At 37.2% G+C, this 13,815-nt stretch overlaps 1 protein-coding gene across 1 annotated transcript in view; it reads left to right on the forward strand.

Moving 5' to 3' along the window:
- Positions 1–13,815, forward strand: part of LOC118977507 (desmoglein-1-like) — a 40,198-nt gene that overhangs the window by 19,211 nt on the left and 7,172 nt on the right. The window contains exons 9-11 of the mRNA XM_037032448.1: positions 3,255–3,514; positions 4,949–5,088; positions 10,647–10,931. Coding sequence (XP_036888343.1) covers positions 3,255–3,514; positions 4,949–5,088; positions 10,647–10,931 — 685 coding nt within the window. The remainder of the gene's footprint in view (positions 1–3,254; positions 3,515–4,948; positions 5,089–10,646; positions 10,932–13,815) is intronic.

The raw sequence follows: 13,815 nt of genomic DNA on the forward strand, positions 1-13,815 counted from the left end.
AATGCTGGCTTTGCTGAATAGAGCAATCTATGTTGTAGGTCCTTGCTTTTCATTACTTTGAATACTTCTTTCCAGCCCCTTCTTGCTTGCAGGGTTTCTTTTGAGAAACCAGTTAATGGTTTTATGGAAATGCCTTTGTAGGTAACTGTCTCCTTTTCTCTTGCTGCTTTTAAGATTCTCTCCTTATCTTTAGTCTTGGGTAATGTAATTATGATGTGCCTTGGTGTGTTCCTCCTTGGGTCCAATTTCTTTGGGACTCTGAACTTTCTGGACTTCCTGGAAATCTATTTTCTTTGCCAGATTGGGGAAGTTTTCCTCCCTTATATATTCTCTTTCTTGCTCTTCCTCTTCATCTTCTGGCACCCCTATTATTTAGATGTTGGAACATTTAACATTGTCCCAGAGGTTCCTAAGCCTCTCCTCATTTTTTCAAATTCTTGTTTCTTTGTTCTGTTCCAATTGAATGCTCCTTTCTTCCTTCTGTTCCAAATATTTGATATGAGTCCTGGTTTCCTTTCCTTCATTGTTTGTTCCCTGTATATTATTCTTTATTTCGCCTTGCACACCCTTTACTTTTTCCTCTATTTTGCCACCTCTATTCAGTCATTTTTGTGAGCATCCTGGTTACCAGTGTTTTGAACTGTGCAATTCATAGGTTGTCTGTCTTCTTGTTACTGAGTTGTTGTGTTTTTTTTTGTTTTTTTTTTTGAGTCTCGATCTGTTCTTTCATTTGGGCCATATTTCTTTGTTTTGTAGCAACAGTTACATTCTAAGGGGTGGCTCCTTAGGTAATTATTATAGCCGGGCGAGCCACTTCACCGCATAGCGGTGCTGTACGTGGTGGAGGGGACGGCGAGGAAAAAATACCTCTTGCTTTGCTCTCTCCCTGCCTTCAGTCACTTCCCTCACTTTCCACAAGTAGCTTGTGTACTTTCAGGTGCTGATTCCTGGGTGGGTGGGCTTGTGTGCATTCTAGGATCCCATGAGCCCCTATAATGGACTCTCTTGTAAGACTGAGAGTTTCTCCTGCTGCTGCAACCCCCACAGATTTTTGCATCCAGATGTTCTGAGGCTTTGGTTTCCCACATTGGAAACCTGGGGTGCTCGATCTGTCTCACTCTCCAGTTTTCCTCCTGGCTTATCTGCACTCGAATGTGGGAATTCTGCTCTGCCAGCCACCTTGACCCAAGTTCTCACCATACCAGCTTCCCATTTCTGCCCTCCTACCACTCTGGATGAATGTTTCTTTAACTCCTTCATTGCTGGACTTCCATACAGTTCGATTTTCTGGCAGTTCTTATTGTTTTTTTTGTTGTTGTTTTTAAATTGGTTGTTATCCTTCTTTTACTTGTGTGATGAAGCAAAGTGTGTCTACCTTTGTCTCCATCTTGGCTGGAAGTCCTCAAGAAAATATTTTTAAATTATATTTAACATAGCCTTTAAAAATAATTGTGTTAACATTATATGACAATTACTACGCCCTAAGAATATTCATCACATAAATTGAAAGTTCTTTATTCCTCCAGTGTCTTTATATGAAATTAAATAGCTGTAACTGTAGAATCACATTCCCGTCTCGTTGTGGCTGCTGACCAAAGTTTCTTATGACATAAATACACTAGAGATTCGGTCCAAATCCTTAGAGCTCTCCTGTGTCCCTCTCACACTAGTGACGCATCACACTCCCCTGCAGAAGAATTTCCTCTGAGAGATGAGGAGCAATGTCGGACTCCTAGGGAGCTGGTAGGGAAAGTTTCACCCTGTGCTATAAGACCTACCCAGTATGCATGGAAATTCATGGAAGCTGTACATGGACTGTATGTGGTGGGTGCACTATGGATCTTTATAGTAAAATGGAATTCCTTTTCCACTCTTTACTTCCTGCAGAATAGTCCTCAGAAACAGACTCCTAAGGAATTCTGTCCTCCTAGGAGTATGTGATCACTTGTTTCTTGTCTTCATAAAGCGTCAGCACCTCTACAGCTCATTTAGGGAGGCCATGAGCAGAGGCTTTCGGCTGCTCCTCACAGCATCCCTGCCATAGGTGATGTGCCCACATCACAGATAAACGCACTGGGGTTCAGCGGGAGCACTAACCTGCTCGAGTTCTCAGCACTAGTGAGTGGTAGCGCTGACACTCAAACCCACATGCCTCTGGCTGTTGAGTCCATTTTCTTTCCACTACACTACCTGGGATTCCATGCTGGGGAGACTGAGTCCTAAACTGTTTCAGAGAAAACTTCAATATTAAAATTAGAAAATTAATTAGAAAATTAATCTTTCCTCACTACCCCTCTCTGTGAAACAGGAATGACTTTGATTTTTCTCCCATATATGTCATCATATATTATTTCCTTTTTATGATTATAAACTATATATAATATGCATTTGTATTTCTGTGTAATGTACATGTATACATAATTTTATAGCCATTCTTGGAATTGCAAATACAGCCAATATTAGAGCAAAGACTAAACATTTTCGCTAAGTGAAGAGTTCAGTTTGGGAATAAATGATCATCTAAGTTACTCTCTTCTGAAAATTTAGAAAAACATACTTGGCATAATGCATAGTTAGGGGGTTTTATGCAGAGCTGATATTGAAACCCTCTTTTATAATAAAAATGACTTCTTGGTCATTTCATAAGATGAAATAATTGTTCCAGAATATCCTGAAAATATTCTTCTTCATATATATATGTGTGTGTGTATATGTGTGTGTGTGTGTGTGTGTATATATATATATACATATATATATATATATGCTACATTCAGACACCAGACTTACTGCAAGAAGTCACATTTATAGAACTAAAATTCTTCTAAATTGTTCTTCATGGATAAAGCAGTCAAATGGCGGAAACTACAACGTATCTTCCCATAATTTGTGTATGTAGAACTACTTTCTGTATAACACGAAGTGATACAAGCTGACATAACTGTCTTTGCACTACAAAATGCAAGGATTGACTGGCTATATTAAGTTTTTAATTTGTTAGACAATTAGAACTCATGTCATACATTGTCAATTTTTGCAATGAAGGATCTAAAACATCTGGATTTTTTCTTACTATGTATATTTTATGTGTTTCTACTGAATTAAAGATAAAAAAGAATACATTGTATGTTTATATGTATCTATATTTAATTTAAAAAGAAGCCTAAACTTTTCCTTGCTTACTATCAAAGGATTTCTTTCACTTCTACAATTTCTTTTCTTCCTATAGTAAAACTATTTCACTCTGTCTTTTCTAGCCCCTAGATTATGAAGCTGTGAAGAATCTGCAACTCAGCATTGGTGTTAGAAATAAAGCTGAATTTCATCAGTCCATTATGTCCCAATATAAGCTCACAGCGAATGTAATCTCAGTGACTGTGTTAAATGTAATTGAAGGCCCAGTGTTCCGTCCAGGCTCAAAGACATATGTAGTAACTAGTAATATGGGACAGAATTATAAAGTGGGAGATTTTATAGCTACTGATCTGGATACTGGTGGCCCTTCAACAACTGTTAGGTAAGACTGACATTTTCAAGTAATTTTCATCATATTGAATTAAGTACATATGTTCTTTTTAGAAATGTTAAGTATGAATTAAAACATTTTTCATTATTTTGAAACCATCATTTAATAATAAAAAGTACCAACTACTGAATTATTAATTAATTTAAAGTGTTTAAAAACATAAAAATTGGTGCAACCTCTAAGATGTAAAAGTGTGAAGCTATACATTGTGGAAATGTTATATCTTTAGAGTTTGACACACCTGTATTTATACATTTCATTGATCCATTAGCTGATCACCACATATCGAGGTTATTTTCCCTGGCAGTTTGCGTGGACTGGTTTTCCCATTGCCTATTTGCCCAGATTGAGATCCATTAGATTTAGTTACTCTCTTTGCTTTAATCAGCACCTACTTGGTATGGGCCTTTGATAACTTTGGTATGAAAAATGAGGTAGATTAAGGGAAAGTCAGGTGATGTAACTTTTTTAACTTTGCATATCCAAATATTTCTACTTGGTCATAAAAATCTGTGTGGCTGCGTGCACATATGTTTTACACAAGTGCTTGTGATCAAGCATCACAGCGGGGGAAAGGCCTCACTAGTGAGTTCTGAAAGGTCTTTGTCTGTGCTCTTCTCACACCACATGAGCACTTCTGTTAGGGCTCTCACCACACTGTACCCCCGCTGCTGATAAAGTCCTCCCACCCTGCAGACCTGAGTTCACTGAGGGCAAGTCACCCCCCAACCCCCACCCCTGGGTCCTCTTAAAGTTCTCTTCCCTGAGTTTGGCACAACCCCTGAGACAGAGAGTTACTAACCAGTATTTCCTTAACAAATGTAAATGAGGGGAAAAGACATGGAAGTGGAAGATCAGGAGGAGAGAAAAGAAAACAGAAAATAAGACAGGAGCACAAGGAAAGGACGTGCATAGTTCAGAATTCAAAAGAAGTCCTATAAAGTCATTGTGTATATGGAGACGGGGAGTGGGAATAGGGAGGCCAAGCTAATGATGAAGTAGCTTCTGTGGTAAGAGAACACTTTGGAATTATTAATGAGCTCAGGAAGTCCTAGGATCAGGGTCTTCCAGGATAGCACTGATGGTACCGAAGTCAAATGAAATGAGACTGCAAGTGTCAAAGGGAAATTTTGACACCCAAGTGGGCATAAGAGACATTCCACCAGAAATGGCTGCTCAGAAACTCTTTTTTCTTAAGTTTACATCTTTGTCTATTTCTCAATGTCCTCAGACACCTGGAGCTGCCCTAGGGAAAAAAAAAACATTATCTCTAATAACTGAAAAGTACATGCAGGGATCATAACTGCTGACCCACTGACTGGAAACATTTTTATAACCAAACATTTTTATAAACAAAATCTCTCTTTCTCTCTCTCTCCTGTTAGAGAGCTGACCTTAATTTGTACTGTTATCTTTCAAATACAGATATGTAATGGGAAATAATCCAGCTGACCTACTTGCTGTTGACTCAAAGACGGGCATCATTACTTTGAGAAATAAAGTTACCTGGGATCAATATAATATGCTTAATGGGAAATACCAAGGAACAGTTCTGTCTATAGACGGTAAGAGATCAATTTGGTGGGGGTTTTTTTCCTTCTCCATGAAGTTATATATATACTATGGACTAAAATTTTAATCATTGTACTTTGAGGTATTTAATGTTTTTTTCAACAAAACTTCTTTTATTTGGTAGTAGAGGATCAAATCTTTTGTGATATGAAAAGCAGTATAATTCAGTGGAGACGACCATGCGCTCTGCAGTGAGACTGGATTGGCACCTTTGTGCCGTTACTTACCACACGCATGATTTTAGAGAAGTGATTTCTCCTCACTCTTCAACATGTATTTGAGGAGTTACTATGTGGAAATCACTTAGATATTCCATAAATGTTAGTACCTATTACTGTAAATAATTGAATATGTTCAATTGTATGTGTTATAAAATTATTTTCAAATAGGCCAGAAACCACGCTACCTGAACTTTACATAATCTTTAAAAAGTTGGTGTAAAACATTGTGTAAACAATTTGGAAACAACATGCTTATATTCCTGTTCAAAACCAGGAAAATTAAATTGGGCTGGTCACTGAAGGAGGGCACTTCCGGAGGGCCATTCTAGTAAGCAGTACTTGCTACTTCGGTTGTTCCTCCCTTCTTTCCCTCTCTTTTTCCTCTTTCAATCATCCTAATAATGGTAGACAATTTCCACATGCTTTACAAACTAAAATAATAATAATAAAATAACACTTCATAAAGTCATTCAACAATTTAAAATTTTGTACCAAATATAATGAAATGTTTTTCTATAATCAAAATAAACATAGTTTCAAAGCCAATATTATAAATAGAAACGTGACTCCATCTATTAATAAGCCTAATTTTGATTCAGTGCTAAAATAAGCTTCAGTAATTGCTAGTTATTCCTTTTCTTACATCCAACATCGAGCTTAATTGGAACATGAAAGATAACTGGAACTTACCTTACAAAATTGTTAGGCTCATGAGAAGGAGAAAGGATGCCTTTTCTCATCAAAAATTATAACCTTCTGGGGATAAAAAGAGCAACAAACAATCACATTAGAATCAGCAGAGCTGAGATGAAAGGCATGGGATTTGCCATCACGGACAGGATTTGTGCTTGTCTAGGTGATGTACTTCCAGGGATGTCTTTATTCATTAACTCTGAAACTATATATTGAATCCCAGCCAAACATCAGCCATTGTGTCAGGTGCTAGGGTTACACCAATGGACAAAGGCTGACCACTGAGCTCACATGTATATTAATAGGATAAAGATAAAAATGATCATGTCAAACAAAATCATTCCTTTACTTTACCAAATTTCAATAACCTTAGGAAAATCTCTAAATACAAAAGACTAAATACACATAAATATTACTTATAGCATTATCTTTAATAATTAAATCTTGAGAGCAATATCAATAATAGATAACTGGTAGATAAACCACTGTCTACTTTATGTGAAATTATATAGACTTCAGAAAGTATTTTCATGAAACAATTTTTTAAATATGAAATAATTCTCACAAGGCAAAGTAAAAAATGTAAAATGGAACAGCCATATGATATATCAATGAAACTTTAATAATTTGTAAATTTTAGGCATTGTAATTAAGGCCAAAGGATAATACAATAGAATATCAACAAAGGTTGTTCTTGGGTAGTACAACTATCAGTTTCCTTTGTCTTTGTTTTATTTCACTCTTTACATAATTCTCTATTTTTCAAATAATTCAGAGTACCCAACTACTTATAATGTAAAGAATATTCTAATAGTGTTACTAGTAATAATTCATAATAAGGGAAATTTTAATATTCAAACAGCAGTTGAGCGTATATGCTATACACATGTGAAATGCCATGGCAGGCACATAAATATTTCTACTTCTCTTCCCTTGCAGCTGGACAAAACTAGCTTTGCATGACCTGAGTTCATAAACAATAGTGCAGTGTGTATATAATTTGAATAATAAATTATGTTTTATTTCTTAAAACGATATGCTGTAATAACTTCTACAACAAACTGTTTCATAAATATGGGTTGCATAATATTTAAAAGATTATGCTCAAAATATTAAAAATCATTTATATGGTTCAAAAGCATGTAAGTGAGCAGAGAAAGGGCTGGTGAGTGGGAGAAACTGGGAGATGGTCAAAAACTACTAACTTCCAGTTACAAAAGAATTACTCCATTTACTAAATAATTAGCTCCAGGGATCTAATGCACAGCATTGTGATTATAGATAACAATTCTGTACTATAGATATACACTCAAAAAAGTGGATCTTAAATTTTCTCACCACAAAAAAAGAAATGGTAACCTTGTGATATGATGGAAATGTTAGCTAGCACTGTCGTGGTAATAATCATATTATAATACATAAGTGTACCAAGTCAGCACATTGTACACCTTCAATTACAAGATGTTACATGTTAAGTATAGTATCTCAGTAAAGTTGAGGGAATAGATAGCAAAAGAGAAAAGGTTACCTAGGAATTCTTTTTAATGCTTTACTAATAACCACATGTAAATAATTGCAAGTGGGTTGGAGGAAAGGCTAAAGTTCCATCAACATCATCCCTACACTGCAGCAAGAATTACTAGGACCACGGGAGTCTGGCCTGCTAGCACCTGTTGATGAGGAAACTTTCTGACATGGTAGATGCTGCCTTTGGAAATCTTACCTGTGATGGAGAAAACAGTCACACCTGGAACTTTCAGTAATGTCATTTTTCTTTAGTGATTGATTGCTACTCAGGAATTTTCAGCTTCAAATACCACAGAAAATAAATAATGCAGAGATGATGAATAAATCTTTTTAATATAATTTTGGAGAAAATAGAGTAACTGCATACACAATTCAAATACAAGTAGCTTCCATTCATTTATATAGATGTGAAATAAGATGGACTTTGTAAATCAAAGATTTGCATGTGATATTTCATGTGATAATGGCTTGGTGATGATGAACTTCTTCAGCTTTACCTTGTGTGGGAAGCACTTTATCTACCCTTCCATTCTAAATGGAAGCTTTGCTGGATAGAGTAATCTTGGTTGTAGGTCCTTGCTTTTCACCACCTTGAATACTTCTTTCCAGTCCCTTCTTGCCTACAAGCTTTCTTTTGAGATGTGAGCTGATAGTCTGATGGGAACTCCTTTGTAGGTAACTCTCTCCTTTCCTTTTGCTGCTTCTAATATTGTCTCTTTATCTTTAACCTTTGGCATTTTAATTATGATTTGTCTTGGTGTGGTCCTCTTTAGGTCTAAGTTGTTTGGGACTCTCTATGCCTCGTGGACTTATATATCTATCTCCTTCACCAAATTGGGGAAGGTTTTTTTTAATTATTTTTCAGATAAGTTCAATTTCTTGTTCTCCCTTTTCTTCTTTTGGCATCCCTACGATTCAGACCCTGGCTCTTTTGGAGATGGTCCAGAGTCTTTTTATACTCTCCTCATTTTTTTGAACTCTTGTTTCTTTCCTCTGTTCTGGTTGAATGTTTAATTATATTCCAAATTATTGATCTGAATATCAGCTTCCTTCCTTTCATTGGGTGTTACCTGTGGATTTTTTTTTTACTTCACCTAGGGTAGCCTTCATCTCTTCCCTTATGCTTCTGCTGTATTCAGTGATTTCTCTGAGCATCCTGATCTCCAGTGTTTTGAACTCTGCATCTGATAGGTTGGCTATCTCCTTTAAATTTACTTCTTTTTGCGGGATTTTGTTCTGTTCTTTCATTTGGGCCATATTTCTTTGTGTTCTCAATTTGTGGCCTCCTTTGTTTCTGTCTGTGTATTAGGTAGAGCTGCTCTGACTCTCTGTCTCAGCACACCTGTTAGGTTGTATGGGGTTCAGCCTTAGGTATTCACCCTGCTGGCCAACTGACGTCACCCCTTTGTGGTGCTGTGGGGTTGGGGAGGGGTTGGAGAGGTGACAGTGTTGCTGCCTGGCTTCTTCTGGAGGCTAGACTAGAACTCACCCCATTTCCAGTCACTTCCCCCACTTCCCGTATATGACTGGCAACCTTCTAGCTGATGCCCTGGTGGTGATTCCCAGAACAGGAGCATTTGCATATGTTCTAGGTCTGTCAGGGCCCTTTAAACAGCCTCTCCTGAGTAACCAGCAGTTTATTCCACTGCCCCAACCCCTATTGGTTTTTACAGCCAGTTTATGAGGCTTTTCCTGGTGCTGGAACCCTGGGCTGCACAGTGTGGCCTGGAGCTGGGGTCACTTGCTCCCAAGGTAGCCCTCCTGATTTTTATCCACCACACAAAAATATGGACCACCCACCACTGCCACCTCTCCATGACACACTGTTCCTTTCTGCCCTGGCTCCCCATCTCCACCCATCCAACCTAGACATCTGCATGAGTATGGCTTCTTTAAATCCTTGGAGACAGTTCAATTTTCTGGCAGGTATAGATGTTTTTTGTTTTGAGGTTAGTTGTGCTTCTTCTTGTGGTTGCACAAGGAGGCAAATTATGTCTACCTATGCCTCCATCTTGACCAGAACTCTTATTTTGATAGTTTTTAATTGGCCAGTTTTATTACAAGATAAAGACACAAATATAGATTCAAATGTATTTCTTATTCAACTTTACTGAGGTATGATTTATATTCAGTAAATACTCTTTTTAAGTGTAGAGCCTGATGAGTATTGGCAGATGTATGCATGCATATATATTGTACATTGCCACAAACAAGATCTAGAGCCTATTCATCACCATGAAGAGTTCCCTTGCATCTTTTTGCAGTCATTACTACAGCCCTGCTTCAGCCCATGTGCTTGCTGATCCAATTGTAGATGCACTTTATCGCACTGCCCTTTATACTGCAAGTGCTCAAAATCATTCTACTCTTTTGAAATACTGGTTGGTTGGTTGGTTGGTGAGATGGTTGGTTTAAATAAACAGCAAATGTAGAGCAATTCAGTTGAAACAAATAACAGATGTACCTACCCTTATGTTTAATCAAGGAATGCAGTGACTTACTCTAAATTTGAAGACCAAGAAAAAAGCAAATTTTGAATATCTCCTTTTGAAACAAAAGTGTTTCACCTTCTAATTGAAATGAAAATTTGCCCCCACCTCCAATATTGCCAGTTTCCTCTCCTCTAAGTTATTGGCTGTGAGTTTGGGGATATGCTGCTTTATCACTAGAAAATCTTTGTAGAAATGTTATACCAGCTTGCTCAAAATCTGTTCATTTTGTTAGCTCATAAAAGGAAAAGAACAGACATAATTGAAGAAGAAAGAGAGTAAAACAACAAAACAATCTAGCTTTAATATAAGAAATATGCAAAAGCATAGTCTAGAAATACCTCCACTGTGGTTTATAACACACCAAGAGCGAATATTTAACTTTCTGTGGTATTTACTGTTTATGCTCCCCAATACATGAGACAGTTTTTCAAGGGCACTCATAGTCATAATGGTTTGATTTAAAAACTGAATCAGGAATAGGGGTGATTTGGGAAGTCATTGATGGATGGAACTAAAGACATTGAAATAAGTATTGATACAAAAAGAAAATAGTTGTGTATTGCCCAACAATTACTACACTAAATGTATAAAATATTTCATTTGTGAACCTTGTTTCAGATGCTCTTCAAAGAACTTGTACGGGTACAATTACTATTAACCTTGAAGGTTCGGAATGGGAACGGTCTGAGCCTACTACAACAGGTGGCCCCGAATATCAAGTTACACCTACTACTTCTGGACTTGAAAATGAAGGAAATGGTGGCAATGTTGACAATGGCAATGGAGGAGTAAATGAGGAAGGAGGAACAGGGGTTGGATCAGGTGTGCCCCTTATTGCAGATAATGTGCATTTTGGTCCTGCTGGCATTGGACTACTCATCATGGGATTCTTGGTGCTAGGATGTAAGTACTTTAACAGTTCATTTTACATGTTTCCCCTCAAAAGGAATTGTGAGAAGTTTTCTGATCTTTTGATTAAAATATATTTTACAAATTCTTATTTTTTTCAATTATCAAGATATTTCTATATTTAGTGCTGGATTTATAAGATAAAAAAAGTCCAACTCTTTGACAGTGAAAGATAAAAACTTTTTTCATTAAATTTCAGTGTAGTGGGAAGTCTCATAATGTGCAGTTCAAATTGCTGTGTGAGTGAAGTACACAATAAGAAACAATTGATTAGGAGTCAGGAAAGCCTACATAGGGAAAATAAATTCTCATTCAGGAATTAACAGAACGAACCTAATGAAGAAGAAAAGGGGAACAAATAACAAGGAGAGAAAATAATCTATGTACAAACCCCCCACAGAATGAAGGGCTGGTCACTGACATAAAGGACTCCAATAGAAAGAACCAGAGGATGCGCAGGACTGCGTGGTGACAGCTGAGACTAGAAAACAGGCAGGTGCCAGACCCTGAAGGGATTTCATGCTATGCTAAGACTTAGTGGAAGAGAGTCAGATGGACGTAGGGTTAAACTTCAGCTTCCAAATGTAGTTGTCTGAGTCTTTCACAGATTACCTAACTTCCTGACCCATGGAAACATTTATAGTCACTAGAATAGCTCCAGTCAAGACTCTAACCATGAGGGTATAACATGCACTGTATTCTCTAAATGGTCTTCAACGTTGCCTAAGATGATGATAGACATTAGAGTGGAGATGAGCTAGATCTGGCTGTCTCTGAGGAATGAGAAAGGGAGCTCTGAAATAAGTAAGTCGATATCTGCGCATTAAACTAAATGCTATCATTTAGCTAAATGCTATCTGCCCTATTAAACTAAATGCTATCATTTTTCAAATATAGAATCATACAATCTGTGACAGGATGCCTCAGGCATTAATCAAAACATACACACATCAGAGCACTCTGCCTATGAAATATTTTTCTACCCTCATTTTGTAATATATAAACAGCTGAACAATAGATATTTTACACTAAATTTATTAGTAGACAGGATTTTCTTCAATTTTCTCTGATTTTCACCCTTTTGAAATTTATGATCAAAAGCGAATTTATCTGAACCACAGAGACTTGGGACCTACCAATAGCCCAACGTAAAGTGGAGGACCTATTTTCAGAATTGAAAATAAATTTCAAAAACAAGAAATTTATATGTGAAGTAATAAGATTTCCTTCTTATTCACTCATAACAAATTGAAATAACCATGAAAAGCTCTATTAAAGGAGAGAAAAACATTGAAAAATTATTTTTATCAAAATAAACCAAGGCAATAAAAATGCTAGCAAATTTGCAGAATGTAATATAAAATATATATGAAAAGACACAATCCTCTAATTTCCCCTGTTTGGATATATTAATTATTAACCAACATCTTAAAACTTAAAAGATAGATATTTCTCAGAGTAACACAGTTGACCCAGGTGCTGATTACTTCTACAAAAACTATGCAACTTTAACTTGAAGTTGGCTTTTTATATTGGTGACTACCTTTGGTTAGTATGGTTAATAAAATATTTTAAAATTATATTATGGGTTTTATATTCAAACACTTCTAGATTCAAATCTATCTCTAAGCCTGACATATTATCAAGAAAGCAAAATACCAGGAATTATTTTTCTCCTCTTTGTCCTTCTTCCTTCTCTTTCTCTTTCTCTCTCTCTCCCTTTTAGAAATAAAATGTGTGTATTATTTATTACACTGAAAAAATAACCATTAATAATTACTTCTTCAGGCTTAACTCCACTGAGTTAAACATATTAACAATAATTTGCATACAACAAATATAGTTTCCTAAACACCACAGATATCATTTTACATGTACATTTTAAATATATTGTATGTTTAGGACTCAGAAGTAGCCTTGAACATTTTAAACAGCACAAATATACAAAAGAATGACAAGTGGAAGTAATGCTGGCACAGTGCCCTGCATTTGTATCCAGAGACACACCATAGAAATCTCAGGTTAAGAAAACTTTAAAAACTGTCTGGTGTATAAGAATATCTGGGAGGGGGAGGCAGGTGGAGGGAATAACAACTTTCCCTTTGGCTTAAGAGCACCAACAGTTTGAAGTCATTAAACCTGAATTAGAAGCCCCTAGAGGAGTCAGAATTCAGAGGCAGGAAACTCAGTGGCAGGGAGCTGTGTGGGTTTCTCATTCCCTTCACCAGGCCCAGCCCAGGTTGCCACCTAGAAAGAGCTGCTGAGGCCACTTCTGTTTCAGAAGGGTAATCACGCGATGGTGTGAGTGGCGCTTTCATCTTACTGTCTGCAGTGAATGATGATTTGTGAGATGCTTTTCCGTTTTAAAGCACAAATGTCTGTATCCCAGCAGATGGATCTGCAGGCCCTGCTGGGAGTCTCAGGGCAACCTGTGCCCCCACCATCAGTGGCCCTGTGAGCAGGGAGCCTGGAGGGGGCCCAGCAGCCAGGAGCTCAGCTGTCAGTGGGCAGGCAGCCCAGAGATGACTGTAGTCACCTTTCTACCATCAGTTTTGATCAGAGCTGCCCTCTTTTCTCAGCATTAGAATCTCACTGAAGGCTTTTCCCTATGAACATATTTGGGGCACAACACATTGTCCTCCAGGTGTGGGGGGTAGTGACAGGCAGGTAACAAGAAGGGTGCAGACACTTTCTCTTCTTCTCAGGAACCCAGGCTGGCCCAGCATTTCCCTGCCTTATTACTCTCCTCCCTGCATTCCTCCCTGCCCACCTTGCTTTCTTCTTTTTCTTTTCCTTTTACTCCTTACGCACTTTTAAAAAAATTTACAGATCCTATTCATACACCTATTCATTCCAAATCATTAAGATCATATTATTT

Source organism: Sturnira hondurensis, unplaced genomic scaffold (assembly GCF_014824575.4).
Source record: "Sturnira hondurensis isolate 20B ecotype Veracruz unplaced genomic scaffold, ASM1482457v3 Scaffold0001872, whole genome shotgun sequence".
Lineage (NCBI taxonomy): Eukaryota > Metazoa > Chordata > Mammalia > Chiroptera > Phyllostomidae > Sturnira > Sturnira hondurensis.